General features: G+C 37.0%; 1 protein-coding gene across 6 annotated transcripts in view; it reads right to left on the bottom strand.

Annotated features, from left to right (window-relative positions):
- Window positions 1-18,709, bottom strand: part of foi (solute carrier family 39 fear-of-intimacy) — a 160,560-nt gene that overhangs the window by 25,265 nt on the left and 116,586 nt on the right. For 5 of the 6 annotated variants that reach the window (XM_081735932.1, XM_081735931.1, XM_081735933.1 and 2 more), the window contains 3 exons: window positions 17,032-17,627; window positions 14,098-14,183; window positions 3,256-3,451 (listed from right to left, as the gene is read on the bottom strand). In XM_081735932.1, coding sequence (XP_081592058.1) covers window positions 3,256-3,451; window positions 14,098-14,183; window positions 17,032-17,554 — 805 coding nt within the window. In that variant the 5' untranslated portion in view covers window positions 17,555-17,627. The remainder of the gene's footprint in view (window positions 1-3,255; window positions 3,452-14,097; window positions 14,184-17,031; window positions 17,628-18,709) is intronic. The other variant, XM_081735936.1, reaches the window with a different exon arrangement.

Genomic DNA, 18,709 nt, shown 5'->3' on the forward strand with positions numbered 1-18,709 from the left:
TCTATAATAGAAGAATGTCGTTTTAGAATTCGATCAGTCTTATCTTTCTGTTACGTTGCTCAACGGGACGATTTCCCAGTTGCTTTTTGTAGTTTTCCCAACTTCTGGAATCTTGCTTCTGATAACATATATCTTATAATAGTACCAGAGTTTTGTATCACAATCTTGTCTGTAACTCCAGGTATTTTTAGTACCTCCTAGCTGCATACGTTTCTCAACGTTGCCTTGCCCAGTCATAATTTGACTTCTGGAGTATGAAAGCTTATTTATTTTTCGGTGTTCTCTCATGACTGACGCAAAAAGCTGGAGGAATTTAGGAATATCACCGAGCTGACAAAGCATGTTTATTTTTAGCCGCACTCCTATTGTGAAACCTTCAGTTTAAGTGAAAAGGAAATTTCCAGTCTGTGTCATTGAGATATATAGGAAAAACGTTATGTGGCTGGTCCAGAAACACCATCTATAGAGAGTTAATAACTATAAACAGCTGCGTACTCTGTATTAATATTGGATGGCAACGAGTAGAAAGCGAGGGAGTGTAGTATGAATGTGCATTTGCAGACTAAAAGTATTGGGTTTGGACAATTGAAATGTCCTTTGATGTCTTGTGCAGTGTTCGAGGTGGAAAAAAAGCAGAGACGGTATGTTTTATTATAATTTTGACTCAACATTCCGGCTATGTCTTGATCACTGAAAAACCAGAGACGGTATGTCCTCATTACTGAAAAACCAGAGGCGGTATGGCATACCACCGCATACCGTCTCTTGTGGGAAACAATCTATAACGCAATCAAAGGATGGACCAAGGTCACATGTACGACGTATATGTGATAAAACAAACTGGGGGTTCCCAGTCAGTCAAGAGGCAGAAAATCGTTGAAGAAGGTCGTATGATGGGGAATTCTGCACATCTAGCCACAAAATATGCCAACAGTGCATTTGGACCAGAATGGTGAGAGGAATTTCGTGTCGTAGGTTTGTGACATTATATGCAGGTGACATTAAAAAAATCAGTCCCACTGGGAGCGACCAACAGTATGTTCTGATTAGCTCCACAGGGTCATCATAGAAGTGGGCCGTCGAAAAAGTATTCGTGCAATTGCAAATCAGTTAGGCATACACCATACCATTGTCATTCAGTAGTTCCGTCTAATCGGTAAGGTGAAAAGGTCGGACTCATGGGTGCCACATAAGTTGACACAGACCAACAAGAATCGTTGTCTGGTGATGTGCAATTCTCTGTGTGTACAGAACAACCGCGGATATTACTTGCATAGTATTGTCACTTCTGGATCTGGATCTGCTACGACAATCGCAGACGATCAGGGCAATGATGGATAGTTTTTTAAATAATCCCTCCCACCCGTCAAATGCTGTTGCTGAGTAGTGATCTATTGTGGGAGCGATCCATTATGTCTTTTTCCATCAAGGCAAAATCACCAATGCTGGATCTTTTCAGTGCTGAACTTTATGAAATATATCGCAAACTTGTCCGCAAGCATCCAGCGATGATCAACCCAGATGAATCGTATCTTTCTGACTCTCCCACCGACTACTCTTCCGGCATCTCGATCACTTCTTGGCAGGTAGTAACTTCAATGATGAGGTCGTCTTCGCATCACAGACTCCGAATTAGTTTCGTCATGGAATTCAATCGTTGGTTGAGCGATGGTGAAAGTGTGTAGCTACAGCCGGAAACTATTTTGATTACGCACGAACTGTAGTTTTTTTTTTGTGACATTTGAAAAAAAGTCACGTGATGTACGTCAATGGGAGAATTCACTCGCACCAACTTAATATATATGACAAAAAAAATCAGTTTGTGATATAAAAGAATAACTTCAGGATATAATAAGTTTATGCAGCTTTTAGTTATTCATATTTCACTTTTAATACTTCAATTACACATGTTTATTGTTCACTCTACTTCATATCTGTTCCAAAATATAAAAATAAATTATTTATAACTTCAATCTATCGTATTAAGGACATAGATCGAGGTATTTATTTATTTAGAGGCGAACATGAAGTGAAATTTACAGTCCTAAGAAAAGAAGTAGATAAATGTTTCTGAAGTTGTTAAACAAGACTCAATTTTATTGAATATTTAACTAATAGGGTTTCATCACATCTTGTGTGTTTTACGGGAAGATGTGAAACAGCACGAATCCCGAATTTAAGAACAGAACTACTGAAAAGTATGTCTAAGCTACAATTATATCATAGATGTTAATAGAATTAATTATTAAAATAATATACCAAATCATCTAACGAGATTCTAAACAGATAAATATAAAAATTTCGTTTTAAGTATATAAATTTAGAAGTTTTTTTTAACCTATTTTAGACCTGTGAAAGAAACTTTGCATATTACAATATATGAAAAACTATTGGGACTGAGTAATATTCTGTCTTTGTTATTTAGCCCATTGATTTATATGGAGAATTATTCTTCTGTTTTCTTTGGAATAGAAACTGAATTTTAATGGCTTAATTTCACTGATTTCTTCATCTCTGTTTAAATTTCTTTCTTCGTGAAAATTAAAATTTTATAAATGATCATATTTAATTTAATATTAAATTTCTACACAATATAAAGTCATCTAAAAAAAAAGGAACAATTAACTATACGTGACTAACAAACGAGTAAGGATTACATCATTAAAATTCTCTACTTTTTCAAAGAAAAGAAAGATGATTCTCCATATAAACCGATAGGTTAAATAACAAAGATAGCATAGATGCATTCAACACTGTTATTGTAATTCGTTTAATACTCTGCTGATATTCTATTTGTGTTTGTTTGAAGATATTTACTGAGATACAGTATTACGCTAGTGAAATCAATAACAGATCATCATATTTTTGTTCTTTATATGATTCTTCCTGTATTACGATGCTATATGATTAGACGTAAGTTCTCTTTTGCTATTTCCCTTGTTTTAATTAATATCCAACTCTGCATTTATCCCTGATTCTGTGTGCTTATGAACTACTAAATATATTTTCTAACTGCAGTATTTCCAAGTTCAGTAATGGTCAGTAACTGTACTTACAAACAGAAAAATATTTGAATGTGGATGTCTCAAAACCATTACAATGTATCCCATGCATTTTAAACATACACCTAACCTCGGAAGGCAAAAACTCTACTCAACTCGTTTGCATGAAATCTTACAATAAAACAGGGTACTTTTCCAATTATAGTTAATTAATTTTAATATAATTAATTAATTACTATTCTAAGGGTCATACCTGCATTAGTATTTACTTCTGCAACTTCCTCGTCTATATCTGTATGTCGATCAGGTGTTGCAACAGAAATGCAGTACTCTCTCTTAATTTGAGAAAAAATGAGTGCTGGACACATAAGGGTAAAAGTACGCTGATCAATATGACCATCATGAAAATTTATGTCGTATACAGAAAGTAATTCAGGGGCAGTCAAACACTGAAACAATAAAATAAATAAAAATTCAAATCAAATAAACACTAGTACTACTATGTATGAACAAAATTATATGAAAGGAAAGTAACTAAACAAATATATTATACGATTTTTGTAATACATGGAAAAGTTTGTTCATATTAAAGGCATCAAACAGAAACAAAAAGAGCCAAAAGCTATATTGAATTAGGATACCTGATTACTATTCAGCAAAAAAACCGGTTTAACTCACTGATATTTTCTTCAAGAATTAAACTAATAAGATAATTATTTAATATTTTTCGTATATTTTTAATTTCAGCAATTAGCAACATTTAATACTGTGACCATGTTTTAAATGTTGTGACTCTCCTTTATCCTTGAGAAATGTTGAGTTGAGTTGATTTTGAGTTTAACGTCCCTTTTCAGCAGCGAGGCTATATGAGACGTGGACCTACTGATTAACGTGGAATCCGAACCACATGAGCTCCCGCCGGGAATTGAACCCGGGTCTCCCGCGCCAAAGGCGCCTTGAGAAATGTAGTCCTATTCAAACCTTAGTTACCTACACACTTTGGAAATTCCTTTTATTCTAATCAGAACAGGGTTGGCAAAAAACATTATCCGACTCACTTACGAAGAACTCCTGATAAAAATACGTTGTACTGATCTTGACATACTTGTTCATATAATTGTCAAGAGTCATTTCAGAAGGACAAAAAGATAAACAGTTGCACAAATGAAACCATTATACAGTATATATATAAATCGGGAAACTCCCGCCTTAGCCATTGAGAAAATCCTGTATAAATGCAAAGCAATAACGGAAAAATCTCGTTATTGCTTGGCATGTAAAAGTTTATGGTCAACGTATCATAATCAGTACGCTAAAACTGAGGTATCAAATTAGAGTATGTAGATATCATTCAATTAAATTAAAACTGAAAGTCCAATCCAAGCTAATGTTGGAAGCTACATAGGCAGTCGATAAATTTTGCTAACTTATATCAATATATTTACGCAACCGTGGCTCCTTTATAAAACAACAGGCCCATTCGGGCATACAATTTGGTTTCGTTTCGTGTGTTTAGGTTTAACATCCTTATGTAATACCGAGGTAAGAAGAAGACTTTCGCTTGAAGTGACATCCGAACCGCTACTTGGTTTCCACTTGAAAGAAGGATCGTGGTTCGACCGAGAATTAAACATGGGACGCCTTAATTAAAAGGTGAAAAGGAGATAAAACTAATGCAGATGTATATGACGTAGAAACGTCACCATGAAGTTCATACGATTTAAAGCATTTTTCATTTTTTTGGGTTTAAACCAGTTGCTTTTTTTGTGAAAAAAAAAAAAAACAGCTGGTTTAAACCACATTGGTTTAAACCAGCCAACCCTGAATCAGAATGCTAGACTTCATTTTCTTTTGTTTTTCAGGTTGAACCTGCCTTACATATGGAAATTGAACAGACCTGTTTCAATGAGAAAGGTAACTGTTCAAGTTCTTTTTAACTATGTGTAACTTCGGAGTTCATGGGCACCCGCAGGATTTTTCGCAAGAGAGGACAAAGTCTCTAGCCTTTTGTTTTCTAGTTTTTAAAATTATTTATGGTCTTTTGGAAAATTAGGCTAAGCTTGCGTTATGGGAAGGGAAAGAACATGCAAAGAGTCGCCTAGGGATTGATCTAGGCATTTACGGCATAGTTTCAGCCAAAAGACAAATGCTTTTGTATTTTGCTGATCACTTATAGTGAAACTTCTCAGTAACGAACACTGATGGGACTTTGTTATTTATCCGCAGATGAGAGTGGACCCTTACGCAGAGCTTATACAAATTTAACTTATTGATGTAGTAACTGTAATCAATACATAGCAAATACGTTACTTATATATGTAAATATAGGCTAATATCGAAATACTGTACTTTCTTCGAATTACTGGGGGAATTAAGAAAAAAACACTTTTGTAAAAGATACGTTTATATGGAGGATATATTTATACGGAGGTGTAGTGTACTGCAAATTCTTGTAATAGTTTTCTTCTCAAGTACAAATTCAAACCACTATAAAAGACCCTTAATTCACTTAAGGACTATATTAAAAGTAAAAGTAACCCATAATCAAATACTGACAATATAGATAGAATTTCATGATGGTTTATGAATTTCTTAGGAAAAGGTTTGCGACACTGTCTGCTACGCAATCCTGCGGACATTAATTTTCTGATCGAAATTTTCTCGTAACTGCTGAATCAGTTGAAGGAATCAATCGAGACTTACTTTCAAAGTGCAGAAAGTATTTTCTGTGCTAAATAAGTATGAACTAAGAATAATTCTGTCCGTTATGAAGAGGTACTTAAAACGTTGTAGGTAAAGGAAGACTGCCAATGCCGTATCTGAGTGTCAGTAAAAAGGAGTGTTCTCTCCAATAATAGTACATATATTTTTGAAGGGACAATAAAGTTTGTCCGTATTATGAAGGTGTGCGCAATTGAGAAGTACCCGTTAAGGGAGACTTAACTGTATTATGAAACAGGTATCTTTACAACAGAAGTTGGAAACGCAAAGAAATGATTAAAAAATTAAGTTTCACGTCCCACGATTATGACGGCTAGGACGGGGATGATGAGAAATGAATGAAATGGTGGAATGAAGAGTGGGAGGAAACTGAAAACCCCGAGAAATCCCACGCACCGGTGTTTGTCCACCACAAAGCTCACTTGGCGCGAGCTGGGATCGAATCAAGGACCCATGCACCAGAGGTGAACGCTCTACCCCTGAGCCATCGCGGCCCCTACAAATGAATAAAATATTGATCAAATAAACTTAGAAAACATTGCCCATGCCCGGAAAATATATCCAAATTATTCATTCAATTGAATTAAATAGCGCGCCAGGGCCACTCTTGCATCCCTTTGTGCACGTCCAAGCTCCGGATATTAACTACTACTACTACTACCACAATAATAATAATAATAATAATAATAATAATAATAATAATAATAATAATAATAATAATAATAATAATAATAATAATAATAATAATACATAGTATTAGTATAATAAAAACTTTTTATAACAGGTTTTCAATTTGCCTGTAAATGGTTCAAAAACTACTGGACCGATTTTAATGAAATTTCAGTGGAAACTCTTAAGGAAAGTAATTAGCGGTAAAACTTCACAATTTATTGCTGCTAGCTAAGAAAAAACTTACCTAATATACTAATCCTTGTATACAACAATGAGTTTATTAGATAAGTTTTCGTTCCTTAGCTTGTAGCGATAAAATCTTAATTTTTACCGATTGAGACGTACCTCAAAAGCAACCACTGAATGGAACCTTCACCAATGAAAGATTACAAGTGTTAGAATGGATGTAAACTACTTAAACATAATCAACTATGACTTCACGGAACTGACAAACTGTTAAAGGTGGAACAAGGTGTGAGAAAATTCAATATGGCGGGCGGATAAATGAAGAAGCTTTTCCTGGATGTTGGACATAAATGAACACACTTGATGTACTGAAGATTGGCCGTTTTATATCCCACCTATCTGGCAACGCTGTGTCACTTTATAGTGCCTAAGTGTCGTGTTGGTGCTAGCAAAATGCACCTGAAACTGAACCGTTATTGGGAAGAGGGTCTTTCAATTTCCATGCAAAACTTTCGTACAACCGAATTATGAAACAGTACAAGGAAAATGGTTTATTCATTGCAAGGCCTACAGCTACAGGTATCGTAGCCAGCCAAACACAAATGAGGTTCACACAGAAACATTCGAGCATATAGAAACGGAGTTTATAAATGTCAATGTCACCTTAGATGCTTCGTAGAATTCATCGACTGCCAGACCAGGAAAATCCAGCACACCAACGTGCAATGGCTCACCAGAGATAAACTCTAACGCAGTTTACTGTCACCATGTAATTAATCACAGTCTTCAACTGCAATGCATACGTAACACCTAGGTTCACAACCTCCTCCCCACCACATTACTGAATGTCTGAGAAACTCTCGCAAGCTACAAAAGACACTTCGCACGGTCAAAATGGAAGATATCAGTCTTAGTAAATGAAGTATACACTTATTTTACGTATAATGGTAACATTCGGGTAATTACATACCATGATACCTCGGGCATTGTAATGCGCATAACAGAGATGGAGTGAGTTAATGGGTCAAGATTAGTTAATGTGTCAGTAGGTCGTGGGTCAACAGGATGTTACCCACTGCGACCCACCACCCACCGTGATCCACCTATCCACTATGACTCAGTGCATTGTACTAACTTACTTAGTACATTACAGACAGCACCTTCTGAACACTGGTGAATTTTTCTACGTTTTACTTTCAAGGCCTCCATTTTTTATTTCTTTTTCATGTTTCTGATTACTTACCTCAGATGAGTATATCTAAGTGAAAAAAGAACTTCAGGCACTTTCTGGATATTGATGTTCGTAATTGTAATAATAGCAATAGGACTTACTACTTGGGTTTAGGGCCACAGCCTGACAGTTTTTTGAGTAGTTGACTATTGTAAAAAATATATATTCAAATCACATCTAATTTATGAATTATTATATAAAAAAGTGAATGTAACTATGTGTGCGTGATCATCAGAGTCAAATGAAATGACTTTTGGTATACGGTTAGGCCCCAATCCCAATTAGGATGATGTTATATCGTTTTCATTATAATACATATCCTAAGGAAGGAGTGGGGATCCAAACTTTTATGAAAAATTCGGTATCTCACGAGTAAGTCACGGTAGGTTATGGGTTATGGTGGGTCAGAGTGAGTCATTGTGGATGGCGGGTCAGTAGGTCGTGGGTCAAATTTTCATTGACCCATGCCATCTCTGGACACAGGAGTTTTGGTCTTGGTCTTCCGACTTTACTGATAACATTAAATGACTGTTTTGCTAGTATTAAAAAAATCTCAACTTTGGCTTTATATTTACATTGTAGTGATGTTTAGAAGTTCTGTAATATTTTCTAGCAATCAAAAGAGATTTTCCCTAGCATATAATAATAGAATATTATGGTTTAAATTTCTTATACAAACTTCAAGACGACAAAGAACAAGGATGAATTATATAAGAAACTATAGATACGTAAGTCTCGAACACTGTATTTCTTTAACACAACTCTACAAATAAATAAATAAATAAACAAACAAATAAATAAATAAATATTAGCAGACCAAAAGTGAACTAGCCTTCCCCAATGGATTGTTTAATAGAAATGTTCATACTTTATTCGAGGCGAATTTGATCTCTCAGAGGATCCCATCCACTCCCTCATTCCCATCCACTAACTTTATTCCTGTGAATAAACATGGAAATTCTTACAGAAATTAGAAAATATTCAGCTATAGCTAACGATAATAACACATTAACCAAGAGATAATAAAACAATTTTGTCGCTTTTGATTGTTAAGATTCGTTATAAACTTTATTTACATTACCTAACTTGTAGACTAGGAGTGCGAGCGGTCCCGGGTTCGATTCCCGGTGGAGACACGGTCGAAAAAGTGTAATAGCTTTTTCCGGCCAGCAATCTTGAGTGAGGTTTTTTCTGGATTTCCCTCATTCACACTAGGCAAATGTTGGGATGGTACCCAATATAATGGTCCCTGGCCGCTCCTTTCCTTCCCCAATCCTTCCTTTCTTCTCTTTCATTGGATAGTGTGCTTGCCGAGGTACGTCATCCCTCATATACGTGACAGGCTAAATGGTCATCGATTCCGACAGCCCAGAAATCTAATTCCTAAGCCTAATCCTTGTAGACTAGGAAAACATTCAGTTAAGAAAACAGCTGGAGAAAATTATCTTACCAATTGCTACTACCAATGTCACTTTTATGTTTTAAAATTCAATCTCATATCACTTAAGGGGGAGAAAAAAAGAGGAAATTATATTCCGAACAATAATATTTCACTATCGGTAATGTCAACGAGGAGCGGTAGAGGAAGCAAGGCATTTTTCATTACTCATTTCTGATAACATTCCATCCACCTTTTTTCCAGCTCAACGTTCTTAACACAATTGCAATAGTTTAACAGCTATATTTGCCCTTTGCCTTGCCATTATGCCTGGAATGTGTAGACAGTGATAACTAAACATTGCCATTATGTCTGGAATGTATAGACAGAGATAACTAAGATATGCGAGACATTCGCGTCATTATTATTTTATGCATATACCATTATATCATTGAACGGAAGTTGTTGAGGATTACGAAATTTTGCCAACATACCAGGGATCTGTATTTATATATTATTCTTATATATATATATATATATATATATATATATATATATATATAACTGACTGTTCTATGAAGATAAGCGAACAAGTTCTGTCGCTTTTTCACTCATCACCTTCGAAAATGAAATGAAATCTTTGAGTTTTACGTCCCTTTTGAGTTTTAAAGGAGTCGGTGATGATGAGTAATGAGTGAAATGGTGGAATGAAGAAAGTGGAAGGAAACGGGAGAACCCCGAGAAAACCCACACACACGGTGTTTGTCCACCACAAGGTTCGCTTGGCGGGGGCTGGGATCGAACCCGGGACCCCAAGCACCAGAGGTGAACGCTCTACCACTGAGCAACCGTGGCCCTCATCACCTTCGAACATCGATATTTCACCTAAGACGTACCTGGAAGATCAAAAATAGTCCCTATCAGCATCGACGACCTTCTGCCAACGTTCTGGAAGGCCATGGATTACATTGCGGTAGAATCGGTGGGCCGTGAAGCAAAGAAGGTATCAAGTGAATTTTGCACCTTTACTAGGGATTTGAACTGGCGTCCTCTAAGGTGATTGTCCAAGGAATGAAACAGGTGATAATCGGACAGTGCAATCTCCGGGGAGTATGGCAGATGTTCTCCATCCAAGGCGTAGAATGGTGTCCCGGGTCATTGTAGCCATATGGACCTTAGCGTTCTCTTGTAACAGGAGGAACCCTTTGCGACTCAGAAGTGCTGACTCCAGACTTTTAAGTTTTTCTTGACCACAGCTCAACTGCTGAAACTACACAGTTGCATTGATGCTCTGACCAGCTGGCAGCAGTTCCCAATGCACGATGCCACGATCAGTCCACCAAACACACAGCAGGACTTTCTTCTGTGCAGTACTGGTTTTGGCTGTTTTGGAACCGGTTCATGGGATGCTAACCAATGATGACGGCGCTGCGGCCGTGGAGCTTCGTACAGGACCCACTTTTCATCACATGTCAACACCCTTCCAAAAATGGCTTCTTCCTTAGACGAGACAACAAAGAAACACAAGTGGCTGCTCGCGTTGCCTTCTGGCCCGGAGTCAATCATGTGGGACCCATCGACCCAACTTGTAGTTCTTCCCAAATTGATGGAGGTGCTGCCGAAGTTTCTCCACTCACACTGAATTGTAGTCCTAGTTCCTCACATGTCTGGCCACTGTTCGCCTCAACTGCTGCCTGAAGATCTTAATTTTGGAATGTGTTAGTCTTCCGGTGCGAGTCTTCGAGTGTTTTTTCACCATCCTTAAACTTGTTAAACCACCGCTGTACTGTGCGCGTAGTCACGACACATTCACCAAAGGCATAGCATATCTTCCGTCCTGCTGCAGTGGCGTTTGGTCCCAGTTTGAACATGTACAGCATATGACGCTCTGTGGAGGTCCCATGTTTACTCTGCCCTTACGGAAGTTCACGGTGTAACTGAACTACCACAACCAGGAAGTATGTTGGATATACCCACACCAACAACTTACCTTCGCCTTATCTCCATTCGCATTCAACTAACGGTGTGAGAGCCAAAAGAACACAGACCCTCACAAAAAGCGACAGAACTTTCTTGGTTGCCTTTATTTTTTAACGACATAACTTTAGACAAAATAATAGTATTATGTATTTCTTTTCGCTTCTTCAAACGCTTAATTTCCTCATCGATATTGTGCACCGCCAGATACTGATTCCAGAAATTTCGTTCCGAAGATGTGAGACTTTCGGATGAACCTTGAAGTAAGACTACCAAATGTATTGGATGATGAGGCCCTGAAAGCAGTCCTCGACGAAGACAGTGGTCTAACATATCATGAACTTGTAGAAAGGATCCATGTTTCCGCTGTAACAGTCCGACTGGATCTGCATGGGATAGGGAAGTCATACAAGTTATGCAAATGGGTACTCCCCACATTGTCGGCAGATAATAAGGAACAACGAGTGACAACTTGTTTGTTCTTGCTTATTCGGCTATTGAACACATTCACCTTTGCTCGCTTGCTCACTGGTGACGAAAAGTGGGTCCTCTATGACACTTCCAAGCGTACCTGACATTGGTTGTAGCTTCGTTATCCTGTTCCTCACACCAAAACACCACCTCTTCACCCACGAAAAGCTACGCTCTCTGTATGATGGAATTGTCGGCGAGCGGTACATTTACGAGATTCTTCCATCTGGTCACACCCTCACTGCTGACCTCTACTCTCAACAGTTGCAAAGGGTGCACCGTGCATTGCGGCAGAAGAGGCAGCATCGGAAGGATGTGCTGTTCCTGCGCGAAAATGCCGTCACATGTGGCAAAGTGGACCCGAGAGACCATTCAGCCGGGAAACTGTATCACGCCCCATAATCATCGGACCTTGCGCCAACAGATTACAACCTATTTCATTCCCTTAACAACCACCTTCTTTCGCAAATGAAGGAGACCTACGGAACGCACTCACGGACTTCTTTGCATCCATGACCGCCGAGTTTTATCACCAAGGTATTGTGCAGTTGCAGGAACGTTGGCAAAAGATGGGTAATGATGCAGATTACTTAGAAACCTAAAGGTATACCATCCACTGTATTGCTCTTTGTTTATCACTGCTCTAAAATGGCAAGAACTTTTTGGGTTACTTTATACATAAATTTGAACTTTCTGGATTACTTTCTATATAAATTTAACTCTGACCCATAATTGCTTAGCTTTAACAACGTTAAGATTACCAGAGAACAATGACAGTTACATTCTGATAGTGAACAATCCACGATGTTAAACATATGTAAGATATTTTCAAACTCTATTTTAAAAAATCATAGAAAGCAGTGTTACACTTAGCAACAATTTACTTACATACATACATACATAAGAAGTAACACAATTCAACAAATCGTTGAATTAGCTTAGAAATTATAGCAAGTCGTTTCTAGTATGACTTTGTATAATGCAGAAACTGTACGAGAGAGAGGGAGAAAAAAAGAACTAATTGTAGAAATTATGCAAAGAACGGAATCTAACACACGAAAAACAATCAATCATCTGGTGCCATCCCGTTCGTCTTGAGCAGATTGAGAAAGAAAAAATAGATTGAATTTCGTGAGGAGCAACGTGCCTAATGATAACTTAAAATATATATATATGGCTTACTAATAGAATAAGTTACTAAATACAGTGAAACCTGTCAACTTGGCCACCTCTCTAAGTTGGCCACCTGCTTATCTTGGCCTAGTTCGTCTTGAACCTGCAATTTCCCATAAGACATTCGTCACCTACTACTCTATAAGTTGGCCACCTGTCTATCTTGGAAGTTGGCCACACTGAAGCAATGTTTACCCTATGATGATAATGATAAATTTACCTGTGTATCTTGGCCACCCAAAATACAGTTTTGTTATTTTTCTTAACTCTTTCGAATTCCCATATGAGAGGCAGATGTTCTGTATTTGTGACTGGACACAAAGAACCATAGATTCGCACGATTTGTTCTTGGAGGTCAATGGCCAGAACGCTACCCTCAGAAAGGGGTGGTGAAGGAAGGTGTGAGTAAGAAAAAGCACGTACAGGAAATCAGGAAATGGTTGTACGTATTTGTTTACCCTATCTGTTTTGGTAAAATCATTAGCTATATCAACTCCTCTCATCAGCGGGGAGCTTTAGTAATTCCGGAAAATTCTCAAGGATAAAACTAACCATCTCAATTGTCAACTATTGGCACCTGTCGGCTTGTCAAAAGATAGCGGAGTTTTTGAGGTATGAATTCCCTGAAGATTTTCTCAAAACATCTTTTGCTCCGAGGGAAACACTTCTAGCTCATTAACAAGAGGTAGTTAACTACAATATTAGAATCTGTGCATATCTGCCAAAAAGAATAAAACAAATACGTCTAGAATGAACCACCATTCAGTAACAACTAAAAAGAAGTAATATAAATTGCATATGAATTTCTCAATTTATAACTTAGCTTTTCTTGTTTTCAATCTGAATAACTCAGTGTGTTATAATATCAATTTCAATAAACTGCGTACATACGCTTCTATTTCATGGTTATTTGTGTTATTGTGTTTTCAATCCGAATAATCCAATGTACCAGACTAGTTTTCAGGAAGAGAAAGGTATGCACATATATTAAACATACTATAGTAATATTTTCTAGTACTGTATATTTTTATGATTACTCTATATACATTATTTATAAGTAGCTGTCGTGCCACTGATTATTAAAATTTTGCAATCAAGTAATACTAGAAATCCTATTCTAAAAATACACAAATCACACTTATTTTCTGTAAGTTGGCCACCTGTCTAAGTTGGCCACTTTTCGATGGAACCGATCGTGGCCAACATAGACAGGTTTCACTGTAATAGCATGAAAGGTTGATGCACACAACCGCAAAACTTAAAATTATAATAATTGAACTACTTACATAAATATCACGCCTTTCTGGTCCCTCTGTCGTATTTGCGGTAGAATTTGACCCTTTCGGTTGAGGTACATCACTGCTGCCACCTGCTAATTTCATAGTATGATTATATATAAGAAAAACATACATGCATAAAAGTTCATATACAAGAAACAAATTGTGAACCTGCATAGTTTTGACTTAAAAACGGTTACATTGTTTATATATTATTTGCAATATGTACACCATCAATGATAATTCTAATCCGTAGAATAAAAAAGACCGATAGGAATCACAAACGCTTTTAAAATAATTATCTAGTATATACTATATCTGTTTCCGCTAATACAATTCGTACCCATAATTTTCCGTTTCATCACCGGTAGGACAACTGCTACAAATATAAGACTTCCTATGCACTATTGTATTATGTCTTCTCACCGAAATTATCCGATTTCATACTATTCATCAATTGTAGATCTTTTCTCCCTCCCTTTGTTTTCCTCCCACAACGGAACCCACCATATCACTCGAATACAACTGCTGAAACAACCATGCCTTACCTTCGTTTTACTTATTTCTAGCTATATTTTCCCCTCTGATATTCCACATGCAATTTATTTGCTTTCTACTCTACTTACTCTTCAAATTTCTCGATTCTTCTTGCTTATTAAGAACTCTATAGAACTGTTTCGTTGCCTTTTCGTAACGTCCACATTTGTGCTCCGTACCAGTCAATAGCATAGTCCCCGCGAAAATGTCACAGCCCCCCCTTCCTATGTTCATGAAGACATAAATTTATATCCGATAGAAAATATTTCTTTAACTTTGGAGTTTCATCTAGTAGTTCATAAATTTGCTCATTATATAAAATACATCATATTATTATTATTATTAATTATTATTCCAAGCTTGATTTTCTTCTTAGCCCTTCCCGCTGGTCTAGTGGATAGCGCGTGCGCCTCTGCTACCTGATTCCGGGTTCGATTCCTGCTAGGAGAGCACAAAAAAAAAATTCACAATCATTCGCATTCATCAATCATCTGTGTCCTTTAGCCTAAAAATCATATTTGTAAACTTTAAACTAAAAAATAAGGAAAAAAAGATTTTATTCTCATTACTACCAAACAAGAAATAAAAGGAATATTACCATACAAGGACACACGATCTCAGTTGATATGAATTGAGTACAATCTCGTGAGCGGCCATTCGTCAAGGAAATTCTATGGGTCGTGGTTATTCTTTTCCTTCAGACAACTCCAGACTTCATATTTCAGCATGACTATGTAAGCCATATGTATCCAGGAATCTGCAATTCTTCGATGAACCACGTGTACCACTACGAGGGTAATTCCAAAAGTAGGTCTCCAAGGCGCTGTGGAGGCAAATAAACTGTTCGTGCGGCTTTTGATAACACTGTTGCGTTTGTTTCCCTCATTAACAAACAAGTATGCGCGCACCTCGTTGAGACGTTCAGTCTTGGGTTGGTTGTAATGAAACTCCATCCTGGCGCTCCCACCAAGTGCGAAGTTCGCGCAATTATTGGTGTTTTGTACGCAAAAGGCATTAAACCGATTAAAATTTATCGCCAACTGACGAAATGTACGCCGAGTTGTGTATGGATGGTCCCCAAGTGATACAGATGTAAGGGGTTCACAGCTGGTCGTATTGAAATTCATGACGAAGAAAGGAGCGAGAGACTGTCAATTCCTGATGAGACAGTCGCAAAGGTTGAGCAAACCAATGACTAGCACCTGTTTTCTAAGTTGAAAGAACATTTGACCGGCATGTGTTTCAGCAACGACAAGGTGAAAGATAAGGTTCAACGCTTCATCAAACACACAGCGGCGATCTGGTATGATATGAGCATACAAAAACTGTCAAAGTAATTACAAAAATGTATCGTCTGACATGGCGATTATGTAGAAAAATAAGTAAATGTACAAGCTTTAAAATGATGTAAACATTATTGAAAATAATCATTTCTTTGAATTTAAAAAAATATATATATCTTACTTTTGGGATTACCCTCGTAATTCGTTGGCCTGCAGTCATTTGACATGCACACAATGATAATGTGTTGAATATAGTTGAATGGCACCTTGTTCGTCACGGTCCACCAGCAGATAGTGATATTATCTTGTAGACCCACATACAAGTAGCAGGGTAGGTAATTCCCAGGAATACACGCAATGCCTGTTTGATTCGATACCACGAGGTGTTGAGGTCCTGACTATCAAACCGCACTATATTGAATTTTTTAAGGTTAGAAGTGTTTTCTGAATCTGTGGTAAAAATTTAATTTCACGCACACGTGTCTTTTTGGTACTGCAATTAAAAGGAAAAAGTATATACCTTCAAATTTAGCAAATCTTTTAGATTCCGTCATTTTTATATCAATAACTGAGATCCCAGCACTTTTACTATAATAAACACAAGAACAAAGATCAGATAACAACTATGGAAGTAACATTCTATAATATATATATAAAAAAATAAGCACGAAAGTAGACATTTTTATTGCAGAGCATCGCTATTGATGATGACTAGCATTATAAAAAGTGTTAAGTCCAAAAATCGTAAATTGTAATCTTTTGAGAAAAATGGGATTGAAAATTTAAGCTTTTTGTCAAGTCCGTTTTTAAGTTCATTTAGCGCCTTACACTGCTGGCGAAAACCTAAATGTTTTAAATTATGCATCAAATGTTCCTACAATGTATTACAAAAAGGTTCTCCAACGTCCAAACATTTAGACCATTTTGGACTTTAACACCCTCTGCGCGGCAAACGTATATACTATAATACCAAACAAGACCGTACCCAAACTAATTTTGGAGTCAGACCCGTAATTTGCCTCAAGTCGTGATTCTTTTCTGGCTATGGCACACTACCAAAAAATTACACATTCATATTCAAAAGAAAAAAAAGTTTAGGAAACAAGGTAAATATTTTACTTACCTTTTGATTCGCAGTTATCACATTTTGTTACTTCTGGCTGTTCCATTTTCAACTCACTATTTAGTCTCTCTGCATTGGACACATTAGATAATAGTAAAACACTACCGTTTAATCTTTGGGACCGTTCGTTCGGACTCACTAAATTGTTTTTACTACTGTTAGATGAAAAAATGCCACTGTCTCCAATACTGTCGTGTTTCTCCACCATTTGACTTAGTTGCAAGTTTTCCAGAAGATGTTCGAAACCTTCCATTGTAATAACCTCACCATCACCAAACTCATCAAATATGTGCTGAATGAAGTGCCTTTTGTCCAATGCCTTTACAAGCTTTTCTTTCAGCGACTCCACACCCTGGTCACCACTGCTAGTTCCGTGCGAATGTTTATCACTATGAATATGACTAGAATCTTCCGAGTGATCTTTTGTTTCATGTACATTAGAAGCTATCGTTGAACATTCTGTGTGCGCTGCACACAATAAACACAACACACACATAGTTACCAAAGTGTTGTTATTTTTCATGTTGTACGATTATTGGTAACTGCAGTTCGTGTAACTACTCTCAGCTTGAATAACAAATTAACTTGTCAACACCCTGAAAAAAAGAAATATATATCATATTAACATATATATGTTACAATAAACTTAAACATAAGTGCAACTATGTTTTTTTACTTACAAAGAAATAGTGTGACAGCCTGGGTTTGAATGCATTTTTAGTTCAGTCTCAGTGGAAAGCAAGTATGCTTACTAAAGTGGCAAGAATTTAAAAGAGAACAATTATCTCCGCGAACTATTCCATTTCTTTTCACTTCATGTGATATTCCATTCTAATGAAAGGCCAAACTCCCCCATTCTGCCAATCTGACACAACTTCTCTACTCGAAACGTGACTAACGATCTTCCATACCTCCTTACAATCGTGACCGAAGCGACTACGTTTGCTCTATTTAAAACCCTTTAAAAAACGGAGACGGACACACACACACATTTATAGTGCAATGGTGGCTGAACGCTCAAGATAAATCATTCGAAAATGAACTAAGCTTCTGGGCATAATTTTTGCACAAGGTCTGAGTTGATATAGAAGAAGTCTTGTAGCTTAAGAAGTTTTGATAAGCTCCTCTAAGAAATCAGGATGAAAAAGGAGTCGCTGAGACTTTCATTAGTGAAAACGTATCAGAACTAGATATACAAAAACAGAGGCGAGAACGAACTTTTGCAGCAATAATAATAATAATAATAACGTAGCAAAAGCTACACTGAACCATAGGAAAACAATGGGAATTATCATTTTACAATTCCTAGCCCTTATGGAAATGGAAACCTTCAAACATTGCTGGGACTGATCCATTATCACAGACAAAACTACAGCATACAATTGATACAGACAAGAACAAAAATTCAACGTAGGTAATCGAGATTACAATGCCATCGAATAACAACCTCCAGAAGAAATAATACAGCAAAGAAAGGATAATACATTGACCTAGCAACTGAAACTAATTTGCACATGTGGAAATTGTAACGAGAGTCGTCGTCTTCTAAATCTTTTCTCCAGTTAGGTGAGTGCAAATGTGAGCTTCAGGCACTTAGCCGGTGATGGAATTGGTCAAAGTATTGTTATCCGAATTCTATACGAGAATACCTTTTTAACTATCACCTGCAACGTGTGAA

This window comes from Thermobia domestica, chromosome 13 (assembly GCF_964235325.1).
Source record: "Thermobia domestica chromosome 13, izTheDome1.hap1.1, whole genome shotgun sequence".
NCBI classification, from domain to species: domain Eukaryota; kingdom Metazoa; phylum Arthropoda; class Insecta; order Zygentoma; family Lepismatidae; genus Thermobia; species Thermobia domestica.